This window comes from Parasteatoda tepidariorum, chromosome 10 (genome assembly GCF_982258835.1).
Source record: "Parasteatoda tepidariorum strain Cologne lab strain chromosome 10, Ptep-v5.0, whole genome shotgun sequence".
Lineage (NCBI taxonomy): Eukaryota > Metazoa > Arthropoda > Arachnida > Araneae > Theridiidae > Parasteatoda > Parasteatoda tepidariorum.
In genome coordinates, this window is record NC_141764.1 from 65,946,488 (window position 1) to 65,972,781 (window position 26,294).

The following is a 26,294-nucleotide window of genomic DNA, read 5'->3' on the forward strand; positions in this document are numbered from 1 at the left end:
GATAAGAAATTCATTTCTAAAAACATGATGAAATGATTTAAACAAATTATTATTTTTAATTTAACAAAGAGCAGCTCTTTTAAAATACTAGTGTGAAACGTATGAATGTTTACCATATTTTCTAAAAAAAAAATAATAATAAATGAAGTTCTGAATTATAATTAGCATGAATTTTGAAGATGAATTTTTTTTTCTCAAATTTCCGATTATTTTTTTATTAAAGTATTTTTTTTATTGCTGAAAATTAAAACATTTTCTGTTCTAAATTGAAAGATACGAAATATTTTTGTCAGCAAGCAATTTTTTGTTTGACCTACTCGGTGGGGGAATGTCCCGCTCACAGATTTCAAGTTTTCCCTGCAATGCACCCTAGTTTTATCTTAAAAAAATACACTGTGATATAATATTTATTAACTCTATTACTTTAATGTGTTTAAAATATCTGCATAAAATAATTATTAAAATTAGGTCAAAAATATTTTAGAAAATAATCTTAGTACCAATAAAGTAAATAATAATGATTAATTAATTAATAAAATTAATTTTAATGATGAAAGATAAATTAAATACTCATGAAATAATTAATAATAAAAATTATTAATATTAATAATTAATTATTTTTATTGCTAATGAAATGAAATAATTTTGAAACTAATGAAATGAAATTATTTTAATACTAATGAATAATTTTAACACTAATGTAAGCGAACTTATAGAAAGTACAAAACGATTTTGATTTCAATTCAAGGCGAGAAATCTCACTGCGAAAATTGTGAATTAAGTGGAACTAGTTGCGTCAGCTCTTAGCAATATTCAAAAATGCAAAAATAATAGCGGGATTCAAAGAGTTAGTGGTGACGAATTCAATTTCAATGATGCAAGTTTCCTCTTCGTCGCATGACAATGCGATGCAGACTATACGGGCACAAAAACGCCGAGCGTATGAGATGCGACGCAGACGGAGGAGTTAAATGTGAAATGAAGACAATCGTATCTAATAATTTAAAAGTGTGATATATGTACCAAGAATTTTTGCCAGCTGATGATTTGAACACTTCTTGATCAGAGTATCTTTATTGTGCTCTTCATTTCCATTTTTTCTCGCTTCCTTATTTCTAACTACCTGAGGAAGGAAAGCTCTATCTTTTCACACGCGTTTTTTTTAATGTTCATTTTTTTAAATATATGTTATCTAAGTATACTTCATAAATATTCAAAATTCGAATATTTTATTTAATTAATTATTTCTTACTATTGATATGGTATATGATTATGATTTTTCAAAATAGAAAACTTTTTTTTTTAAATTTCTTCTGAGTCCTTTCCATCCAAACTGTTTACTCGGTAACACTTTTATACAATCTTCTGACAAACGCGAATGCCCACGATTTAAACTTATGGTGTTGATTCTAGACGAAATATGGACATCGCAAAACTGGACTCTTACCAACAATGACAAACAAAATATTACTCCATAGTTTCTTTGTGATAAAGTATCCTTTGAAATTCGAAAAGTATTCGTTGTTTCGACTATTTGTCAGAAATATTTTCATGTTTGCATAGAACTTACGTAGGATTGGCGTGCAGAATTGTTATGTCCGGGGCAAATCTCTTGATTATATGTCCTTGAAATAACTGCAATCAATGCTTGGAGAAAAAACAAATTATAAAACAACGTACTAAAGTTATGTTTATAAAAACATCATGGTCTACGCACTTTAAAAACATTTTTTAAGAAAATGATGGCGAAAAATTGTTTAAGAAAAAAAATTTATGATTTCCGACAAAATTGTCCGGATTTTTTTTCCTTTTTTTTTTAAAGTTTCAAAAACATTTTGACTATATAAGTAATTTTACTCCTAAGTATTGTAATATAAAACTTTTACTATAAAACTTTTTACTATGTTGATTTAAAATTATAATATTATTTTTCAGAAAGCATCTTTTATTCCAAAAAAAAAAAAAAGAATCGTTCATTCTAAATAAATTTTTTAAAACAGGTCTTAAAACCCGTACTAAGACCAGTTTTACCGTTTTAGGACCTTATTTACGTTATTACCGTTTTAAGACCCAATTTAATTACGTTATAAAAATGGCATTAAATTTAAGGCTTAGCATCTTTTGTTATTCATAGCATGCCTCCTTAGGTTGCCTGGCATTCTTACAGTATTGCCCAGCCCCATGCATGCCACTACTGCAACTGTAAAAAAAAGTGCTAACTATGAACTTTTGGGCTTTGAAACATTCCGATTTTATTTTCAAAACGATCAAACTACATTTGGCCTTGTATTTTAGCTAATTTATTTTCAGGATGAAAGTTCAAATACGGCTGAGTTCCACGTTTACTTTTTTTATAGTTAGCAGCGAAAAAATAAAACTAACTCAATTACAAGGAGTAGCTCATGCTTTAAATAACTTTATTATTTTCCCGTCAAACACAAAGATTAATTACTTGAAATTATCAGGTGCATGAGAGAACATTTGACTTAGGAAAAAGAAATCTTCTATTGCGAATTCGAAAACTATTATTATTATTATATTTGCATATCATATGAGATCTAATAATGTGTTTTACTTATTTCCTTTGTAAAGTCGCTGATCAAAGTATATTTCAACTTTATCGTATAGAAAATTTTTAAATCATCTTTCAAATATTAGCATAATAATCCTTTATTAAAATAAATTTAGCATTCGCACCAATTTAAACAACAATGAAAAATCATAGCCGCTTATTTTAAGAAATGAAACAAACCACAACGTTCCATTTTTTATAGAATAATTTATGAGAGAAAGCCCTGAAAACTTCGATTCAGAGAAATCGTATTCAGGAAGAATCGAATCTCCGAATGGACGGCATTTAGATCTAATTATCAGGTTCGACAAAAAACTCACCAAGAGAAAAAAAATAAAAATAGAACCGAGTACAAAAAGGCTTGGAATGAAGTAGATTGTACAATAGTTTGGTATAGCCCTGATAGGATCGTTCGCAAAAAAATTGTAGAGATCTGATTGGTAGAGAGAAAGGCAGGTATTCCAAACATCATCATCTCTCCGCTAGTTGAAAGATACAAAGATTCATTACTATATCAAGCTTTCTTCTACTTGAAAGACCTGTACGTGATTTGGCATACACCGGCATTTAAATTTGAATTGGTATGTACGATTCTTAATTTTTTTTCCTCAAAAGCATTTTCATTATAAATGAAATACTATTTTATTTCTAGAATTATTTTCCCTCAGAACCGTACTTTTTATTAAAAATAAATCGTTCGATTAACTATTCTTCTTTGATTGTTTTCTCTCAAAAGCATATTTTTGATTGAAACGAAATCGTTTGGTTTACTTTTTCTTTGATTTTCCACAAAAGCATACTTTTGATTGAAAATAAATCGTTTGATTTACTATTCTTTCTTTATTTTCGCTCAAAAGCTTATTTTTGATTGAAAATAAATCGTTTGGTTTACTACTTTTGCTTCGTTTTTTCTCAAAAGCATATTTTTTTTATTGAAAATAAATCGTTTGGCTTATTTTTATTTTTCAAATTGCTTTTCCTCAAAATCATATTTTTTACTTTAAATTACTTATTTTAATAGATTTTAAATACAGAAGCAAAAAAATATTGATGAATGAATGTCTAGTGACAAAGTGTAAAATTTTACATTTTGATATTCATTAGGATCTCAGGGTTTTATTTAAAATTTCCGATTTCGTCATTTAAAATTACATAGCTTAATATGATACGGTAAAAAAATACTGTGAATTTGATGCCCGTGATTTTCACTACTTTTAAAATGCGGATTTTAAATGTGTAAATCCTTTTTCTTTATTAACAAAGATTAAGAACAGTTCATGCTTCGAAGTTTCACAAAAAATGCTATATGCTTCTTGTCGGAATTTTTAACTGATTTCGGCCACATTTCGGTGCTCTTAATTTCTAACAAGAAAGCAGTATTTTTCTCTGCAGGCTTCCTTTCGGAAAATTTATTGCTGTTCTTCAAAATTAAGTTACTTTTTAACTAGATTTAGCATAGTTACGCAGAAACTCTGAAATTAGAATATTAAAGAAAAGAAAAACGTTCCATAAGTATACAAAATTTCCCCTATTTATGCAATTTATCTCACTGAATCTCCAAGAGTAAAGCTAAATGCAAAAACCTTTTGCAAATTTCAAATCAGAGTATCACAAACAGGGTACATAGTAATAATCACCTTTAATGTATATTTTTAGATTTCTTGTCAAAAATGAAGTCGTAAAGCTTTGCATATTTATGGTCTTATATTATTAAAGGGAATCGTAATCATAAACGCCATTGAAATTCGCAGAATCATTAGTGAGGAAGGTGGAATGAAAAAAATCAAAATTAGTTTGATTACTAGATGAAGCTAAAAGGTGTGTCTAGCAATACCTTTTACGATTTCCTTTTATTTTCTTCGGCAGGTTTCGTCTTATCTCCTTCAATAGTAAAATCATTTGTTTTTGACAATATTTTTTTTTCTTTCTTCCTCACTTAAATAAAAACAAACGACCCTTAATGCATGTAATTATTAATAATTATTAATAAATTATGTAATTTAAATATAAATTAATAAATTATATTTAAATTATAATTATTAAAAAATTATATTTTCTAAATTTCCAATTCTTTTTGTTTGCAATATAGAAAAAAATAAGAATTAATGTATATCTATAGATTTCGCTAAGTTTGCTTAAATTGGCCTTTTATAATTAATTGTACATATAATTTATTTTACGAAATAAATTCGACTAATATTTAACACTGTTATAAGAGTAAATATATTTAAAAAAATTAATTATTTTTAGTAATATCCAATCTTTTTACTGTTTTAAATTTATGAAATTAGTACACAAAATCAGTAAGATTTTTTTGATGCAATGTTTTAGAAAAATTATGAAATGTCAGCTGGCTAAAGAATTATATTCATGAGGCTTTACCAGGTGTTTAACGGAGTCTTTTAGATTTTGAACATGTTTCATCATGCAGTGATCTATGATAAACAAAACAAGAATTCTAAAATTTTCATCTCGTATCATCATGTTCGAGATTTTTCTACTCGTTTTTTCAGTTTTCAACTCGTTTCGTCAAATAAAAACAACTTCAAACTTGAACACTCTTCAAAGTAGTTTATCGAAACTTGAAAAATTATTCCACTTTTACTTTTAGATCAGCCATATCAGAAGAAAATTAACATTTTATTCAGAAAATATTTAATGTAACGATGGTCAAAATCGTTCCTTTTAACTAACATGCAATACATTTTGGTTCTTTTTGTTTTATTTGGTACTTTTTGGTACTTTATTTTGTACTTTATTTATATAAAATTTTTATTTTATTTCATTTAATCTTTATAAGTTTAAAAATAAATAAAATAAAAAAAGAATAAGTAAAAATTGGCAGAGTTCTATATTTTTCACATTTTTTGGCGAAATTCCGCTTGCGCCCATCTAACTGAAAAGTACCTTAATTTTTATTGCTATTTATATTTTGGAAAGGAAAGAAAAACATTTCAACTGGACACATTAATAATTATTAATATTAAGTACATTAAACTTTTATCACAAAACATCTCGTTTTTACATTTGTTACAAAATAAAAATAACATTGATGATGAATATCTTTGAAATACAAATATATTATAGTTTTTATTTTCATCCATTTTGTTTCCCTCTGCTATTTCAGTCGTTTTATATAGTATTTTTTTATTGATACTCAAGTGAATTAATTACCTATTTAGATCAAATTCGTAAAAGAGAAAAGTAAAAATATTGATTTATTTTTTGGTATTCCCACCAACATGTTTAAATTAATTCAGACTATCAAGATTAATCTTTTAAGTATAATAAAAGATTCTTAGAATAATAATTTTTATAAGTTTCATCTTAATGAGCAGCAAATTACCGGGAATAGCAAATAATAACTAAATTTTCCTAGACTTTTCCTTTCATATTTCCATATTTAAATATTAATCTGTATTGTCGGTAGGAATATCAAACAAATAAATAAATATTCTTACACTTTTCTTTTTTTCGAATTTAATCCAAAAAGACAACTAATTTTCCAGAGAACCAAAAAAAAAAAATGTTGAATAAAAATACTTTTAATAGCAAATAGGAACAGAAAATATTTATTAGCATATTCGCCATTTTGTTGCCGACTAAGGTTGAATTCGTAAAAATGAAAAGAAGAAAAAAAAAAAAAAATTAAGAAGTATTTATTTTTTGTACTCCCGCCAGTTCATTGTCTATTAAGAATACTGAATAAAAATACTTTCATAACAAATGAGAGCAAACATTATTTTTATTTATTAGTATATTCGCCATTTTGTTCCCAATTAAGGTTGAATTCGTAAAAATAAAAAAAAAATAAAAATGAAGGAATATTTATTTTTTGTACTCCCACCAGTTTATTATCTATTAAGATTGCTGAATAAAAGTGCTTTAATAGCAAATGGGAACAAAAATTATATTTATTTATTAGTATATTCGCCATTTTGTTGCCTATTAAGGTTGAATTCGTAAAAATAAAGAAATAAAAATGAAGGAATATTTATTTTTTGTACTCCCGCCAGTTTGTTACTTATTAAAATTATTTCGTAAAAATGAAGTGTAGGAATATTTATTTATTTTTTAATACACCATTAAATTTGTCTCCTATTAAGATTAAATTCGGAAAAATGGAAAGTGTAAGGAAATAAATTTATTATTCAGAACTCACACTAATTCATAGTGAATTAAAATTAAATCATAAAAATGAAAAGGATAGGAATAATACGTCAAAATAAAAAAAAATCGTGAAAATGAAAAAGTGAAGGAATATTTTTTTTTGTACTCCCGCCAGTTTGTTATCTATTAAGAGTTATATTTGTTATCTATTAAGATAGTTTGATCTTAATAGATAACAAATATATCTATTAAGATAGTAAGATATAGTTTGTTATCTATTAAGAGTTATCTATTAAGAGTTATCTATTAAGAGTATTTAGTAAAAACAAAAAGTGCAAGAATATTTATTCATTTATTTTATTTCATTTCATTTTGTTGTTTCATTTTACTTGTTGCTCTTTAAGAAAATATTCTTAAAAAAAAGTGTGAGACTAATTATTTGTTTTTTAGTACAGCAATTCAATTTGTGGCCCCTTAAGATTAAATTTAAAGAAAAAAAATTAAAAGTGTAAAATAGTTACTTTTTTATTTGGAACTGCCACCAATTCATAGCCAATTAAAATTAAATCCTAAAAATAAAAAAGGAAGGAATTAACCGAAAAATGGGCCGCAAACACTATTCGTCTTTTTTACAAATTTATTGGACATAAATTAGAAATTAATAGATTTTTTTAAAGAAAACCTCCAAATTTAATTAAGTGACCCCTTTTAGCGTCGGGACCTATAACCCGCTCTACTATTGCACAATTACGCAATTTATTACAGCATATTTCGAGCATTCGTAGAAGTTACCGATTCAAATTCTCAGAAATTCTCGATTTTTTGTGGTACCCGAGTAACATTTAAATGTTGTTGCATCATTTCGAAGCAACAACAACCCCACCCATTTAAATACGCGCCAGGTGGCAATAGCAAATAATGATCTCTTGTTGTGGTTGCTACGGTGAGGGGAGGAGGTATTGTGGAGAGGGGAGGAGGAGGAGGAATGAAATGAAAGATGCTGAAGATCGCGAAGAGGAGTGAATCATTGTATTCCAAGCAGGTATATCGGAAAAGACCACGTGGCGGTAAGTTTCTTCTTTCGATTCGAAGATTTATTTTTGTTGATTTGAGCAGGTGGGCTATGTATTTTTATACTATTTCCTTTTTTCATAATACTTAGATAAATTATGGTTCTATTCTATGATTTTTATTTTGTGAATAATTTGTTCTTCGGAGAAAAAAATGAATCGAACTTTTTTAAGTTTTGGAAATTATAATTTTTTAAATATTTTGTTCTCTGAAGAGAAATTTCATTCATTGAATTTTTAAAAAACTCCTTCTTTAAGACAATATTTTATTCGAAATCACAAATGTAAAATAAATCATTCCTTATTGAGAAATTATGTTAAAAATCATTCTTCATTTTCATATCATTCATTCTTTAAAGTATCATAAATCATTCCACAGCAGGAACTTTGGAAATTTAAAATAGTTAATTTATTTAAAGAGAGATTAGTTCCGATCGAAGCAAGGACTTTTGAATGTTTCATTTCTTAGATGGAAATTTTATTTTTAATAATTAGTCATTGGAAAGGAAGAAATTAGCAGTTTAAAATGCAAATCGTTGAGCTAAGTTTTGCTGCATTTATCTATTATAATTCATGATGTTTTTATAGCAAAGTCTGATGTTTTCATCTAAAAATGTAACGAGTTATTGTCTAGAAGGAAAAAATCATTTCCTTTTTTTAGTGACAGTTAATAAAACCTTAAAAATTGTCGTTTTTTTAAAAATTATTATTTAAAATATTAGCCGCTTTTTTCCGAATATGCATGACAATCATAGCGGATCTGATACAATTAACGGGACTTTTAACGTATAAATGTGAATGGTTTCTTTTAATGGTAATAAACAATATTTTGCAATTTTAAAAGCTGGAAAATATCATTAAAAATGTATGTCAATAAAATAAACCAGTTCAGAAATTCCAATAAAAATAAAAAATTTCGAACCTGGAAAAATTTTTAAAAATATTTTCAAATAAAAACAATAAAAAATTATAAGAGTAAAAAATAAGATTCTAGTCGCCCCAAAAAAATTCACATTTTTTTAAAAAAAAATTCAGTTTATTGATGCAGAGAATCGAAGTAAAATAAAAGTACCGTGGATAGAAATTTTACAGAGTAAATTGGAAAAGAAAGAAAGGTAGAGACAGAGATATACTTCTAAAAAAATTAAGCTTTTAATGTTAATATTTTAATTGAATTGATCTCTTTTCCTTTTTTCAAGTGGCAAGCAATCAGATTTTAATAATTGTTTAAAATAAAGGAAGATTGATTGTACATTTTTACAAATCCTCTACATCTTTCACAATTTATATTTTACAATCTTCAACGTCTACATTTTTTAAAATCTTCTTTCCTTGCTTCTTTTAATGAATTTTCAAAATGAGAAGGAATTTTCAGCATAAAAAATAACTTTAGAATAATTTTGTATACTGCGCAGAAGAAATCTTGATTTATAATCATTGGCGAGAGGGACGGTGGGTATATGCCCCCCCCCCATCCTTAATACTTAGAAATCTCTAAAAATTCTCCTCAGTACTTCAGACAAATAAAGAAAATTTTCGAGAACTATCATCTATTTAAACTTCTTAAAGTTTAAAAAAAGGCATGAAAATAATAAATTGTTTTTTAAGTATTTAGCACATTTAAAAACCTTTATTCTTATATGTGAAATAAAGAAATACTATTGTGATAGTGTAATATAATTTAGTCCTCCCCAACAATTAAGCCCCTGTGATACCCATGTATATAAAGCAGATTTCAAACATTTTCATGGAAAGCAGATTTCTGTTTTCATTTTTGTCCCTTCTTTCTTTCAATGAATTTTCAACATGAAAAGTTACAACAAAATTCTACAACTTCAGATTTTATTTTTCAGACGTTTATTTCTTTAAAAAAATGCTTTGTAATAAAATGGTTTGTTAGAAATAATCTTTAAATAATTATTTAAACTATGAGCTTGAAGAAAACTTTTTTTGCCCTTTTAGCAGAAATATAGAGAAAGATATTTCAATATTTTTATGTTCATTTAAATGTTATTTTATTCAATATTTTATCGTTAACTTTAATTTACTTCAATGATATTAAAAATGCGTAATTTGCATGCTTGAATGACCAGATTTAAAAAGTCATTTTTAAATTTATTTCAATCAATTTTACGAACGAAAACACATTATCCAAATTACATTTCAGCTACAACGAAGCGAATAATTTCAAATACGCACAAATTGAAGAACGGATTGAAAAAGCATTTATTCTAGAATGTTTTTATTTTATTTGACTTTTTTATTCTTTTTACAACCGCCTCCTCAAAACAGATTTTCGGTCAAAAGTATTTTTGTAGCTTTAAAACAATTATAGAAAAGTACCGTAAAGCCTATTCTTGACATTTAAAGCGAAAACATATTTTGTAAGTTGATTTGATGAGCTGCTTGTTTTAGGCTGGTTTATTGGAACTATAATCTCAAATTGTTTTCAAGTAAAGTGCGTATTGAGCTCATTTCGAAACTAAACGTTTCAAAACCATTCCAGAACCACTTTGAATCTAAACGTTTCAAAATCATTCCAGAACCATTTTGAATTTAAACGTTTCTAAACCATTCCAGAATCATTTTGAATCTAAACGTTTCAAAACCATTCCAGAAACATTTTGAAATTAAACGCTTCAAAACCATTGCAGAACCATTTTGAAACTAAATGTTTCAAAACCATTCCAGAAACATTTTGAATCTAAACGTTTCAAAACCATTCCAGAACCATTTTTAAACTGATTTCAAAACCATTCCAGAACCATTTTGAAGCTAAACGTGTCAAAACCATTCCAGAACCATTTTGAATCTAAACGTTTCAAAATGGTTCTTTCTTTTAGTCTAGCTTTTTTTAAAAACCGGACACAAGATTTTTTCAACTTTCGTTTTGATGTTTGCTTTTTAAACTAGTTTTTTTTTTTAAATTTATAAGTGTCAAACGTTATTTTGTTCGTTTCATAGCTCTGTGGTGCATATTGAATTAGTTTTTTAAAACTGTAGGTATCTACATTTTTTTAACCTTTATTTTATACTTGATTTATACTGAGCTTGTATTTTGAAACTGATCTAAAAACTTCAACGAAAAGTATTTTTATAATTTTAAAACACATAAAAAAAATACCGTAAAGCCAATTCTTGACATTTAAAACGGAAATATTTTTTGTATGTTGATTTTATTATCTGCTTTTCCGTTTTAGGCTGGTTTACTGAAACTATAATCTCAAATTCCTTTCAAGTAGTGTACGTATTGAAATTAAAAGTTTCAAAATGATTCTTTCCTACTGTCTAGCTTTTTTTAAAAACCCAGAACTAGATTTGATGCTTGTTTTTTGAACTAGTTTTTTTAAAGCTATTGGTTTCAAGTGTTTTTTTGCGTTTATTTTATACTTAATTTATTCTGAGCTTTATTTTGAAACTAAACGTTGCAAATGGTTTTTAAATTAGTCTCATAGCCTTAGTTTCTATCAAACTATTTTTTAAAAAAATTCAAATAGTTTTAAGTCGGTCTCTTTAATAATCACTGTAGAGTAAGAGATTGTTAATTGAAACCAAATGCTTCATAAGGTTTTTTTGCGTTTTCATAACTCCTTAGTTTGAGTTGAGCTAGTTTCTTGAAACTAAGAGTTTGAAAAGGCATTTCACTTTTGTCTAATTCCTCCCTGGTCCTTTACGTCTCAAGTACAGTTTTTTTTTCCCTTTAATAACACGTCATACACTGTCAAAAAAATTCTGTATCAAATTACGGTAAAAAGACATTTATAATATAAATTTTACCGTAATTTGATACAGAATTTTTAAAATCAATCTTTACCATAAAATTTTACGGAACAAGAAAACCTAATAACGCTTAATTTTTTAAGTAATATTTACTGTAATAACAGTGAATCACTATAATTAAATATATATTGTTGTAAAAATTTAGGGAAAAAATGGATTTTACGGTAAAAAGTACCCCAGAGGGCTGATACTTTTTACCGTAATTTGATCGGGAATTTCTTACAATGTACAGTTCGCAACCCAAATATATAATTTTAATTATGTCAATTTTATACATTTTTGTGTAATATAATTTTGTAGAATATTTAAATTAACACGGTAACAACACTCAACTTTAATTCAGAACAATTATTTTTTTTAATTTAGACTTTGTGAACGAAAGGAAAATTAAAGTTTCTGAAGCAAATTTTAATAAAAATTTAATGTTTCAACAGGCTATAAGAAGTTCACGAATTAAAAATCCGTAATTGACGAAGAATTACTTTAAACCCCCAAAATTAGGCATGAAACCATTTTAGGCATAAGACAGTATCTGAAAGTAATCTAGCATATTTTTATCAAATATTATTAACCTTAATTCCTCTACTAGCTTGCTAACGCTCACCAATCCCCTAAAACAGTGTTTCCCAAACTTATGACTTTTGTGTACCCTTTCTGAATTCTTTATATACCTGTTTACCACTAATTAAGAAATAAATGTATTTTTTACTATAAAAAATTTGCACAAAAGTTAAAAATCACAACTAGCTGTTGACAGCACTAATTATTAAGTGTTAACTCTGCAAAAATAGACAATAGAAAAATACGTAATCGTAAATTTCCGTGGCTAGCTTTGTTTTTTAAAAAAAAAATTTGAAATTTTCGTATGTTGCATGATATTTCGCATAAGAAAGCGTACCCCCGCTAAACTGTCCTCGTACCCCTGGGGGTACGAGTACCACACTTTGGGAAACACTGCCCTAAAATAACCATACAATCTTATATGGTTTTCCTTGCGAAACATGCTCGCTGTTAAATTAGTACTATTTAAAATGCCTAGTATTTGACAACATAAATAGTAGCAGGAACTGCATTAAAACAGAAATAATCGCAAGCTAAAGATTTTTTTTTTTTAATCGAACTAGAAAAGTGCAAAAATTTCATATATTCGTTAGATTAAAAAAATTTTTGTAGGACTTTTTGTCACCAATATTTGTCGATAAAATATATTAGCTATTATACTTGTATGAATCGGACGTAAAAACACAATTATGAATTATGCGTCATACAGTTTTTTTTAACTAAACAAATAAAAATACATAAATTAAAGCCAGCAAAAAAAGCAGAAGGCCCCTTTTTTTGAACTTGAAAGCATGTTTTGTTGTTTTTTCTTTAGAATTTATGCTAAATATGCTTTCATGATCTCAGGTATTTTTAAAGATAATTGAATAAAATTTCTAACGCAAAATATGCTCTAAAACTACAATAACTTAATGTGCTTAACATAAAGACACAGAATTATTCTCACTTCTGTTTACTTGTATGCACTGTAAAAAGTTCCAGATCTGATAATGGTAAAAAGCACCGGTACTCGGAATGCTACCGTAAAATCCATTCTTGTCAGAATTATTAAGGAACAAATATCGGATATACCGTATTTTTTCCAGTTATAATTACAGTAAAATCACTGAATTACTATAATAAAATTAATATTACTGTAAAATTTAAGGTATATTTTTTCGGTAAAAATGGATTTTACGGAGGAGAAAATAAAGTGCTAGTACTTAATAACGTAATTTAATCCCGAATTTTTAAAGTGTAGATATTTGTGTCATTTTATCCAATTTTCATAAAACATGTCTTAGATATTCCCAAATACGATAATATCACAAACGCATAATTTCCTTCATCAATTTCTTTTAATTTCAAAATGTTCGCCATTAAGATGGAGCGTCTGCTTTGCAAACAAATTTTAGTGTTACTAACCAAAACTATGAAATACAGCTCGATTTATAGCAAAAGAAATATCTATGTAAATATTTTTTTTTACTTATTGGTAGTTTTTTTTTAAATATGAAATGTAATTCGAATTTTGGCATATAAATGGTAACACGAATTTAAAAAAAATCTTTTTTTCTAACTCCACGTGCGTTTCTCTTCAATTCTTTTTACGAAAACCTCTTTTTTTTTCTTCGGAATTTTTACTATTCTCTTAGGTACGTGAAACAGATCAAAGTGCATTGCTCTGAGATCGGCAATTTGGCATACAGAACTTCATGGTCCGCCGCAACACGAATTATATTCCATCGCCACGTGCCGACAAGATCGTCCGACCTTTTCTCTCATTTAATTACCATATAGAACAAACCCTTCGGAACGAGTTCAGAGGAGGGGGAAAGAACATCACCAGAAGTTCTACAATCGAAAAAAAAAGAAGAAAAAATTGGGACTACTTAAAATAAAATAATTCGGAAGAATCCCTATGAATCAGATCCTTTGGAATCCGGCCGTAATTTCCTGTCGGCCATCGTGGATTCCCAGTTGTTTTAAAGCTTTTGTTTTAGAGTTTTTCTCTCATTTTTCCCCCCTCCCTTGTTTTCGTTTGGCGAATTGGATTCGCCTGAAGGATTGCTTTGGTAGATATATAAATAAGTGGAGTTGTGGTCCAGAAGGTCACGAAAGCACACTACTTGCGATTTTTTGATTTATTTCTTCGTTTTGCATTGAATTTTTTTTAAAAAAAACGCAATTTTTCCCCAATTCTATAAAAAGAGTGAGTTTTTATTTTATTAATCCTTAAATTGTATTTCATTGTGTATAATAACTAGATTTTTTACATTGCATTAATTTAAATATTTATTTACTTATTTATTAGCAATTCCTTAAGTGTATTGAATTCGCCTTATAATTGCATCCGAAGTTCGAAAGTCTAGTTGTGGCCTTGGAGGTCGGGTTCAGACTTAGGAATTTCTTTTTTAATTAAAACCTAAGTGTTTTCAATTCCATTATGTTTATTTAAATTTTATTAATCTTCAAATCGTATTTGATTGTGTATAGCGATTTGAGTTTTAAAGACAACATGCAATTCATGATAAATTGATATTCGTCTTTGAAACTTAATAATGGAGTCTAAAGAGCTAAGTAGAAGTGAAATTTTGAAACTACTAGTGAAAAAGTAGGTTAAGGAAAATTTTGAAAGTATTTTTTTGTTTTATTTCTTTTTTTCTGCATTGAATGTTTTTAGGTAAAACTCCTGGTTTTTAGGTAAAAAAATTGTTATTCAATTTTTGCTTTATTAGTCAGTTTTTATTGTATTGAATTTTAAAGTTTATTTGATCGTGTATATTGATTTGAATTTTAAAAACATTGTATGTTTCAAGATGAATTGATATCCGTTATAATCTCTAAGAGCTTAATCTTGGTGTTGTTGAAGTTTATTAAAGAGCTTATTAGAAAACTTGTTAAATGAAATTGTCAAACCACTAGTGGAGAAACATGTTAAGAAAAACTTTGAAAGTAATTTTTTGTTTTTCTACGTTTTTATGATTTTTTTAATAAAATCTAATTTTTATTCAATTATGATATGTGAGTTAGTTTTTATTTTATTACTATTTAAATTTTATTTAATCGTGTATAAAGATTAGATTTAAAAACATTATTTGCATCACGATGAATTGATATTCCTTATAATCTCTGAAATCTAATCTTGGTGTTATTGTAGTTTATTAAAGAGCTCACACAAAAAAACTTGTTAAATGAAATTTTGCCACCCACTAGGGTGAAAAAATGTCAGGAAAAATTTTGGAATTTTTTTTTCTAAGTTTCTTCTTATTTTTTTTTTTTTAATAAAACCTAGTTTTAATTAAATTTGGTTATGTTAGTTCATTTTAATTTCATTACTCTTTATATAGTATTTAATCGTGTGTAATGGCTAGAATTTTAAAATCATTATAAATTTCACGATGAATTGATATTTGTTATAATCTCTGAAATTTAATACTGGCGATATTTTCGTGTACTTAATGTATAAGCAGGGCAACATGGAAAATAAAATTTTGAAACCAGTTGTGAAAAAATTTTAAAGTGAAATTTTCGGCTTATTTAATTCACCGGAAAGATATCTCCGAAAAATATACAAATATTAGTATTGACTAGGTGGTCGATATAGTATCAATATTTTGCATTATTTCTTCGTTTTGTATTGATATGTTTTGAATAAATCCTAATTTTATTCAATTCTTTAAAGTGAGTAGGCTTTCATTTCATTACTTATTAAATGGATCACGGGTAATGAAAATTTAAAAAAAATATAAATTATCAATTTCCATGAAATATATGAGCTATATTTTCTGAAACTTAATATCATTTTAATGAATGCTTTTTTACAGGCATTTTAAATGTATACGTTTAAAGTGAAAAGGTTATCAAATTCAACTACCCAATTCAATATAATAGGAATTTCAATGAATTGATTTTCGCGTTTTGGGATTCAATCACAGAGGCTTAAAGAGGTGACCTCAAATCACTTAATTTATTACTGTAAACAATGTCTTAAGCTATGAAACCAGACACAAAGTACTTACTTTGAATAAACATACTCTTTTTGTGTCAGATTCGAATTTCTGACCTCAAAATAAATATGGTCCCTATAGGACAGGAGAAAAATCCAAAAATCTGGACCCCTTAATGTTAATTTTCTTTTTAGCATATTTCTCCATATCTCTAGAACTTTTTATGCTAAATAAAAAATTAAATGGTTATCAAATATTTTTATATTAGAATTTATGCTATATTATTCAAGATATTTTTTTTGCGCTATAATCACAAATGTATTAATAATTGAAAGTTTATATCTTAATAAGAAATTATTTCACTATCAGAAAATTCGGTTGTAAATTTGCTGCAAATTTATAGTTGTTTAAAATGAACCACACTACTGGTCAAGTTAAAAAAATGTTTAATTTGTACGATAATATGGTTTAATTTAGGGTTATAGTAAATTTGAATGATAATGTGGTTTAACACAGCAATATTCTTAAAAGCGTGGATGCTATAAAGTATAATGTACAGTGCGAAAAATAAAGAAAATGAATCAACCTGAATAACTTTTGATCTGATCTTCCCGTTCTAGGACTCAATCTTAATGGTTTGAGGGATAGACTTCAAATATGTTAATTAATTAGCGCAGACAATATTTTAAGTTACGAAATCAAACACAAAAAGTACTTTCTTTGAATAAAGATAACAGTTGGGCTGAAAAGTTCGTAGGCTAACGTAGAAAAAAAAATTGATAAAATTCCATTTTATTATTCAATATAGTTTCCTTCAAGGACGATACAACGATTATAGTGGTCAGATAATTCTTCGATACCATTTTTATAGTACGATTTTTCTTTAGCCTCAAAATATGCCTTTGTTTCGGTGATTACTTCTTCATCGGCGCCAAATTTCTTTCCAGCAAGCATTCTCTTGAGGTCTGAGAACAGGAAAAAGTTGCTGGGGACCAGATCTGGAGAATACGGTGGATGCGGAAGCAATTCGAAGACCAATTCATATAATTTTGCCATTGTTTTCATTGACTTGTAACGCGGTGCATTGTCTTGATGAAACAGCACTTTCTTCTTCTTCAAATGGTGCCGTTTTTCTGCGATTTCGTAGTTCAAACGCTCCAATAACGCTATGTAATAGTCGCTGTTGATAGTTCTTCCTTTTTCAAGATAGTCAATGAATATTATACCATGAGCATCCCAAAATACTGATGCCATAACTTTGCCAGCTGACTGTTGCGCCTTTCCACGCTTTGGAGTTGGTTCGTCTCGTACAGTTCACTCGACTGACGGTTGGTTGAACTCCCGTGTGAAATTATGGAGCCATGTTTCACCCATTGTCCCATATTGATGCAAAAATTCGGGTTTATTATGATTAAACAGCTTCAAAAACAGCTCAGAATCATCAATTCGTTGTTGTTTTTGTCCAATTGGGAGCTCGTGCGGCACCACTTTGCCTAGAGCTTTCGCATACCCAAATATTCATTCAAGATATGCTCAACACGTTCCTTTGATATCTCTAGAGTCTCAGATATTTTGATCAACTTCACTTTACGGTAATCTAAAATTATTTTGTGGACTTTTTTGATGTTTTCGTCGGTAACAGCCTCCTTGGGGCGACTACTGTGTGCATCGTCGTTGGTGCTCATTTCGCCTTGTTTAAACTTAACAAATCACTTCTCAATGGTTGATTTTCCTGGTACAGAGTCCGAATAATGTTTCCCAAGCCAAGCCTTGGCTTCAAGAGTATTTTTTTCGCTAAAAAGCAATGCTTTAAAAACACACGAAATTCCTTTTTATCCATTGTTTTTAAATTAACAAAAGTTGCTTCACTAAAAATACTATAGCTCACAAACTAATAGTCCGACAGCTGTCAAATTTATACACGTGTCTTTCAAAGGTTAGAACTAGCTAAAAATCATATGTATTTAATAATAGTAGCCCCATCTATGTGTCAGCCTACGAACTTTTCAGCCCAACTGTTATCTTTTATTCGACGGGATTGATTCCTTACCCTCAAAATAAGGGGAGTAGCCACTCTCAGGAAAAAATGGCTCCAATAATTTGGTCAGGAGTGCGGTCCAAAGTTTGGACCCTTAAATGATAATTAGCTTTTATTTTATTTCATCATATGTCTCGAACTTTTTAAGAGAATCTAAAACTTTTCGCACTCTATTATAAAATCGGTTTAACCAAAAATAATTCTATGCATAATATATTTTTAATAAGTATTTGTTTCATTTAAAAATAGTCGAAAAGAGTTTGGAATTATAAGGTATTCAGTTTTATGCATCATTTTAATGAACTCAATTTTATTAGGCAAAATGAAATGGGTCCATAAGTTTCTAAGAAATCGAATTTTAAAACGGTCATAAAATTACTATTTGTCTAATTTTGATTAAATATTGTATTTTTCCAGATAAAAATTACATTCTTTAAAATTATTTAAACGTTTTAATGCTTTATAACTCGAACGTTTTAGACTATCAATAAATAAAATAATAAATACTTATTAAAAATTATTTTTCCATGGAATTAACTTAACTTATTGTTGTCACTTATGCTACTTGCCAATACCAACCTAAGCAAACCTACAAGAAATCAAGTAAAATTTAAAATATGTTTACAGGGAGGTTTTATGTTCCAATCATACTCAATTCATTCATCCACAGATCGTAATTTTGACCTGAACCAGAGAACGATCGATCTCCAATTCAATATCCCTAGGGGTATTGATTTGTTACGAGAACTTGGAGGACTTTGTGACCCCGACAAATTTAAAATCACCACCAAAAAAAAGCAAAAAATAAAATTAACATTTAAGGCTCGTAACTTTTAACTTCTCTCCTGACCAAATTATTGAGACCATATTTCCCAGATTGCGGCCACCTCCTATATTTTGAGGGTATGTGTTTATTCAGAGAAAGTAAGTTTTTGAGACTGATTTCGTAGCTTAAAATATCGTCTGCGTCAATTAATTAATATATTAGAAGTGATTTGCATACACCACGTAAACTGTCAAATTTAAGTCCTAGTACTTAAAAATCCTAGCATTAAGATCAAAAGTTATTCAGGGTGTTCCGTTTTCTTTCCTTGCACACTTCACAATTTAAAATGTTATGTTTTAAGCACATTTTGAAGGAAGAAATCGTATTGATTGAAAATTATTTTAAAGAGTCTAGAATCGATGTATTACGCAACACTTTCTTATATATGCCTAAATTTTATATGTACCTCGTTTTTCTTTCAGAATTTAAAGAAAGAATTTGTGACATTTAAAATTCGTGAAAGTCAAAATGATGCAGTGGAACACTATACTGTTTCTTATTCTGGCAACGGTCCCTTCAGCTTTTTCTAGGCACCTTGATTACGGAAAGACAAAGGTAAGATAACTTAAAAAAAACTTACGTATTTTACGTCGCTGGAAATTTGTTTGTGTATAGACTAAAAAACATTTTTAAATGTCTGCTACTTAAATGAAACTATTATGTTTAAAACTGTTACTAGTAGGAAAATTAGTGATAGAATAAGAGTTTGAGATGGAAGAAGAATAAGTGATAGAATAAGAATTAGGAATGGAATGAGAATTAGGAATGGAATAAGAATTAGGGACGGAATAAGAACTAGGGATGGAATAAGAATAAGTGGTAGAATAAAAATTAGAATGGACGAAGTAGGAATGAAATAAGAATTAGGGATGGAATAAGAATAAGTGATAGAATAAGAATTAGGAATGGAATAAGAATAAGTGATGAAATACGAATTAGGAATGGAATAAGAATTAGGGACGGAATAAGAACTAGGGATGGAATAAGAATAAAGGGTAGAATAAGAATTAGAATAGAAGAAGTAGGAATGGAATAAGAATTAGGGATGGAATAAGAATAAGTGATGTAATACGAATTAGGAATGGAATAAGAATTAGGGACGGAATAAGTACTAGGGATGGAATAAGAATAAGTGGTAGAATAAGAATTAGGGATGGAATAATAATAAGTGATAGAATAAGAATAAGTGATTGAATAAGAATTAGGGATGGAATAAGAATAAGTGATAGAATAAGAATAAAATACAATAAGAACTAAATGATTAAATTAAATGATTTCAGAGAATCATTAATTCGGGTAAATTGATTCGGCAAAAACTTTAGAAGAATAAGTGTAAGAATTGGTACAGAAATTATAAACTTTTTTTACATTTATTTTTAAATCTCACTGATTTGATTTGATTAGATACTTCACATTGAACTAAAGCTGCACCAAAAAAAGGAATTCCGGATCAAATAACTGTATAAAGAACCGGCAATTTGGGTGCATCATCCGTAAAATACACTTTTACTGTAAAATAGCGTACCGTAATTTTTACTGTAGTCTATATTATATAAAACGCTAATACGTGTATCAATAAAATTGATATTTCTTTTCTCGCGTTGGCAACAGTTTTCATTTTTAATTGATAGGCTTCGGCGCGCAAGAGCACGTAGTGAGCATCATATGGCTAATCTATATTATATAAAACGCGAATACGTTTTAATTGATAGGATTCGGCTCGCAAGAGCACGTAGTGAGCATCATATGTCTAATCGGGTGAATTCTCACCGAATTATCAAAAAAATTCTCACAAAATCTTCATCGAAGTCGATGCTTTACATCCGGCGTTCAGTGGCAGACTACTATTTCATATTGTTTTACAACACATGGCTTTAGCCCTCTGGTGGGAAAGACTTTAAAACAAAACTTACAACAGTTACTTTTCTCAACAACTGAAATTTAGAATAGTGTGATTACGAAAAATATGTGAACTGTTTGCAATTTCAAATTAATATTGAAATGTACAGGTTTAGAATTTTCTACAGTGAAAAGTTTTCGGAACTTCAGTGTTTAAAAAAGTATACAAAAGCTAGACGTTAAAAACGTATCCAATGAGCGAGCAAAGCGAGCATCGGATTGCGAAGCAATCCGAAATGGCGAGCACCAGCGAGCAGGGGGCGAAGCCTCCTAGTATTTATTTAAATCAGCGATTTTTCGGTAAGTATTACTGTAAAAATTACGGGGAATTAAATTTTTTTATGCCGTGTTCGAATTAAAATGGATTTTGCTGTAAAAAGTACCGTCACCTACATTGTTGATACTTTTTAGTTTAATTTGATGGGGAAATTTTTTACAGTGTACCCAAACGTTTTGTTGGTGACGATCTGAAATTGACAATAAGGGCGTAGGCGTGCTCTACATCAGTGATTCTTAATCTGTGTTCCGTGGCATGTTTTCATGGAACAAAATGTTTGCTTTTCAGCATAAGGATATTTGACTTATTGAAATAAGTTAGGTATTTTGAAAATGCTTTATAAATTTCGGAAATTTTGTATTTGTAAATACATTAATGTGAATGTTCTTTATTGAATGTCTTTCAAAGAAATAATGGAATGTAATATGTGAGGTGAAGCATTTTAATGAGTTCAATTTCAGAAACTGCGAAACGATTTTTGCCAATATAAAATTTGGGAGACATATTATATTTCTTATTTTGTTTTACTTATTATTCTTTGATTTTTTCACATAACAATATAAATTAGACAACGCAACTATTCACCCAATTTAAATAGAGGGCCGGGAGAGTCTCTGGTTGGTAGGTCGTCGGGCTCATGTTCGTGAGAACGTGAGTTCAAATCCCACCGTCCGGAGAATCCTTGTGTATTAAATGGTGACTGGTGCACGTTAAATTTGTCAGAGTCACTCCAAGTTCCCGAAACAAATCAATACCTTTTGGGTACTGAATAGCAGATTGATCGTTCTCTGATTCAGGGCAAAATTATGATCTATGGATGAATGATTGGAGAGGAATTGGGTCCTCTCTCAGAAACGGGCTCTGACGTGTGTTAGGCTGAAGTCGTATTCTTGGACATAGATGATGCCATTGAAAAAAGAAGAAACGCACCCTATGCCTTAAAAATTCGCTTGATTTCCCAAGCAGACTTGCTGATATTGGCAAGTGGCATATGTAATAGCAACAACGAATAGTATGTTGTAGACTTAAATTTATATAGATTTTTACTCATTTGGTAAAGATAATCGTCTTCATGTTTTTAGTATCACAAAAGGAATCTAAAGAAGTATATACCTGTCTTAAATGATAAATATTTTATCTGGTAAACATTAAACTGCGCAATCAATTTGAAACCTTTAGCACACTTCGCAAAAGCAAATTCTATTTTATGAAGCAGAAAAGGAAAAATACTGAAAATATTATTATCTTAGTTATCACCATGTATACATTCCATTTATTTATGATGCCACAACAAACATACCAAATTATGAAAACAAAAATAACGGAAACAGTAAGGGGTGAATAAAGAGTAGCATTGGAGATTCCTTTTATTTTGTTAAAAGAAATCATCACAGAAGAATGAATTATATTAGTTCGTAAACTTTTATTATTCTACTTAATTACGTACGAAAACAATCGAAGAATTTGAACGTAAGTTATCTAAACTTTCAACATCGATTTTTGCTATTTATTTAACTGAAAAAGTAATATTGGTTAAATATTCTTTTTCCTTTATCTTATTCATTTTTATATAATATTAGTGATATTTTATAACTACTTTCTTAAAATTCCTCATGTTTTTGTCGCAAATTTGTGTGCAATTTGATTTTTAATTACAATTAATAAGATTTTTCTAGAAACAGGAAAGCAAACGCTTTTTTAAAAGAGTTTTTAACAAGTAATGTTTTTAGTGACACAAAAATCTTAAAATTAAGTAAAATGTTCTACAAATGTTTTAAATCTGTTTAAATTTTCAATCTAAAAAAACAGAAAAAATAACAATATTAAACTAACAATATAAAACTACCAATATAACTTTAATAATAAATAATAACTAGTGGGCTGCGCCCCCTGCTCGCTAACACTCACCAACCCCCGAAAATTGCTACGCAATCTTATATGGTTTGCTTCGCAAACCAAGCTCGCTCCGCTCGCTACTAACTTAGGTACATTGCAAATGCCCAAAATTCTAAGAATTCAAAACAATCATTCAAATCCATATAACAACTTTTTTTTAAAAAAAATACATCTTTTTAGAAAATACTAAGTCATTAAAATAAATTTGAATTTAAATAAATGGCATGTAATTCGTTAAACCTATTAAAAATGTGCTATAGTATAAAATCTTAAGATAAAATTTCTAAAACTGATATCTCTTTTAAAAGGTTAAATTTTGGCTAGAATTAAGTCTATTAAAAATTGAAATAAGTGAATTGTAATGGAAAAACCTGCATAAACAAAACATTATGTTTCTAAAAAATAATAGCCATGAACGATTCACAACTTTGTTAAAAACATTAACATAATAAGTCTTAGAAGTTTGACATACAAAAGAAAAACTTGCAGAAACTAAACAATTTGCTTTAATTTGTAATAAATACTAAATGCGAACAAATACTGAGAAAGATTAAGGGCTTTGTTAATAACAAAAAAATAATTACTATTAAAGATTAAGAACTTCCTTGAACACACAATTATAAATTTCTGGACTTGGAGCTATCACTGTTAGGCTGTCAAATGATCTAACCCTAGAGAGGCAAACATAAAGTTGTCCATGACTAAAAACTGGTTTAGTCTAGATAAATTCGTGAAAAAAAGCGCTTTCGACAAAATACTAAAATAGATCGTCTAATAATAAATCTAATAGATAAATCTATCGACAAATCTACTCACTTCTGCCTAGCTTAATAGTATGAGATTGCAGCAGCTGAATTGAACAACCTGCTGATGCTCTCTCTGGTTATTTCAGTTTCCGTTTTTAAAAGCGCTATGTGTTAAGCCACCTCAGCAAGATTTGGCATGTGACATTTTTAGCTACAATCATTGGTCGATTTTCTAACGTTGCCATTCGGGGAGTTGTAATGAGACTTTTTTTTGTCGCCGTGTAAGAGGAATATATATATATATATATATATATATATATATATATATATATATATATATATATATATTAACTTCATTAAAAACAAAAATAAGAAAGTATTTCACTCGAAAGAAAATTCTTTAAATGGAATAGATTGAATAAATTTTTATCAAATCTGATTTTAACGATTTAAAAAAAATCAATTAACTTCAGATTAAATTATTTTGCAAAAAAAAAATTAGAACAGTTTTTTTTTTCGTAAATTTTGATACTATAGATTTTGATATTATATTTTAAAAAATGAGGTGTTTCGTTAATTAACGTTTGAAATAATAATTAGGTAATTCATTATTTCAATAAAAAAATAATATTTTGCTAAGTAATTTTCTAAAAGTTAAAAATTCACAAGAAAATCGAAACTGGCATATAAAAAGAGTAAAGTTAAATTCAGAAAAGTTCTTAACAATATTCAAATAAAACTTTCATCTTAAAAGAAAGGTTTAAACTCTAGATTTTTGCAAAAAAAATATTTAACTCGCAATCAAAGGCATTAAAAGCCACAACGCAACAGCAGAGAGATTTTTTAATGACAATATCTTCGGTTTTGATTTTAAGTTCAAGTGACAGAAATAATTGAAAACTGATTGAATTGAATTGTAAAGATTATTTCGCGTTAAAACATCGTGATTTAAAGTGTCATAAAATTTATTAAATTATTGCAAAAATTTTAAAAAAATATTGTACTACTTATTTATTATCGTAAAATTGAATAAAATGTTTTGAAATTTATTAAATTATTTTGACATTTATTAAAATGTTGTTATAGTTATTAAATTATAGTAAAATTAATTAAAATATAATAAATTTATTATATTATCGTGAAATTCATTAAAATATCATAAAATTTATTGAAATATGAAATTTTATTTAATTTTTATTTTATATTTTAGGACCAGTCAAGAAAACGAGGAGAAAATAGAGATGGTAAGTAATCAAATAATCAATAGAAGCATCTACACCGAGGAGCCATTACATTATGACCACCCTCCATCTATAACAATGGGCTCGCCCAGGTTTTCATGGTTTCTCGTCCAGGAACAATGCTTTCATGGGGCACATAAGGACCCATAATCCTCATTGAATAATCCCTGACGTCTGTAAGCTACTTGAACATAGTTGCAGACCAGGTTCACCCATACATGGCAAACAGTTTTTCCTGCGGGGGATGGTGTTTACCAACAGGATAATGCACCACGTCATAAGGGTCGAATCGTCGAGGAACATTCCAGTGACTTTCAAGTCATGTCTTGGCCCCCAAATTCACCTGACCAATAGAGCATTTGTGGTCCTACTTGGAAAACCAAATTCGTGCTGCCCCTCTCGCAATGTGAGGGAATTGCAGGACCAGTTGGTGAGCGCTTGGTACCAGATACCTCAGACTACCTATCAGCACCTTGTGGAATCAATGCCACGGCGGGTGCTAGCAGGTTTGAGGGCTAAAGGTGGTCCTACATGTTATTAGCAGGGTGGTCATAATGCAATGGCTCTTCGGTGTATATAAAACATTTTTTATGGTATTTTACTTTCAAATGTTGTATTCGCCTTAAAGCGCGCATCCCTTAATTAATGTGAATAGAATCCAATTTTTTCATGAGTTAAAAGGTTTTACTCTTATATCGACGCAAAATCTAATAGAAACTAATATTTTTTTATGATTTTTGTATTTTGCACGCTATTTTACCTTATCACCTTCCCTTTGAGTGAATTTGAGTTATTTTACCTCCCACATTAATTCTGTAGTTTGTTTTGCATACGAGTATTTAAAATAGCAACTATATAAGTTACAAAATTCCATTTTATTTATAATACGGTAATTTTTCAGTAACTAAAAACATACGTTCTTAATTGTTGATGTTACGTTAAAATCAAATTATATTTAATTGTAGCTATTACAATCTGAGATAAATTACACATCATAAATAATGAACATTAGATCATGAAATACAATATGAGTCTTAGAATAAACTTTGATTTACGCCGATATATTCATTTTATTTTATAACCGTCGTTGAACAATTTACCCAATTTTCGGGATTTATGACTACTAATGTTCAGCTCCCTAACCTTTTAACTTTGAACTCAATACAGAAGACAAGGGAACTCCTGCATCAAGTATTGGGAGAAATTTGCCTTCGTGGAGGACTTTTCTAATCCATTATCCGTCTACCACTGAGGATATTTTAAGTCAGCACTTTGGTCTGTGCAAGCCGGATTCGGAATTCGTATCGACCAGCCATCGCTAGGATTCGAACCTGGTTCACCTCATTGAA

General features: G+C 28.5%; 1 protein-coding gene across 4 annotated transcripts in view; it reads left to right on the top strand.

The window, feature by feature from the left end:
• Positions 1–2,952: 2,952 nt before the first annotated feature.
• LOC107448807 (zwei Ig domain protein zig-3) overlaps positions 2,953–26,294 on the top strand; it is a 35,336-nt gene continuing 11,994 nt past the window's right edge. The window contains exons 1-3 of one of the 4 annotated variants that reach the window (XM_087154189.1): positions 2,953–3,153; positions 19,309–19,441; positions 24,915–24,948. In XM_087154189.1, the coding sequence (XP_087010315.1) occupies positions 19,355–19,441; positions 24,915–24,948 (121 nt within the window). In that variant the 5' untranslated portion in view covers positions 2,953–3,153; positions 19,309–19,354. Of the gene's footprint in view, positions 3,154–7,607; positions 7,799–13,928; positions 14,285–19,308; positions 19,442–24,914; positions 24,949–26,294 lie in introns of those variants that run through there. The other 3 variants (XM_087154186.1, XM_087154188.1, XM_087154190.1) reach the window with 3 other exon arrangements.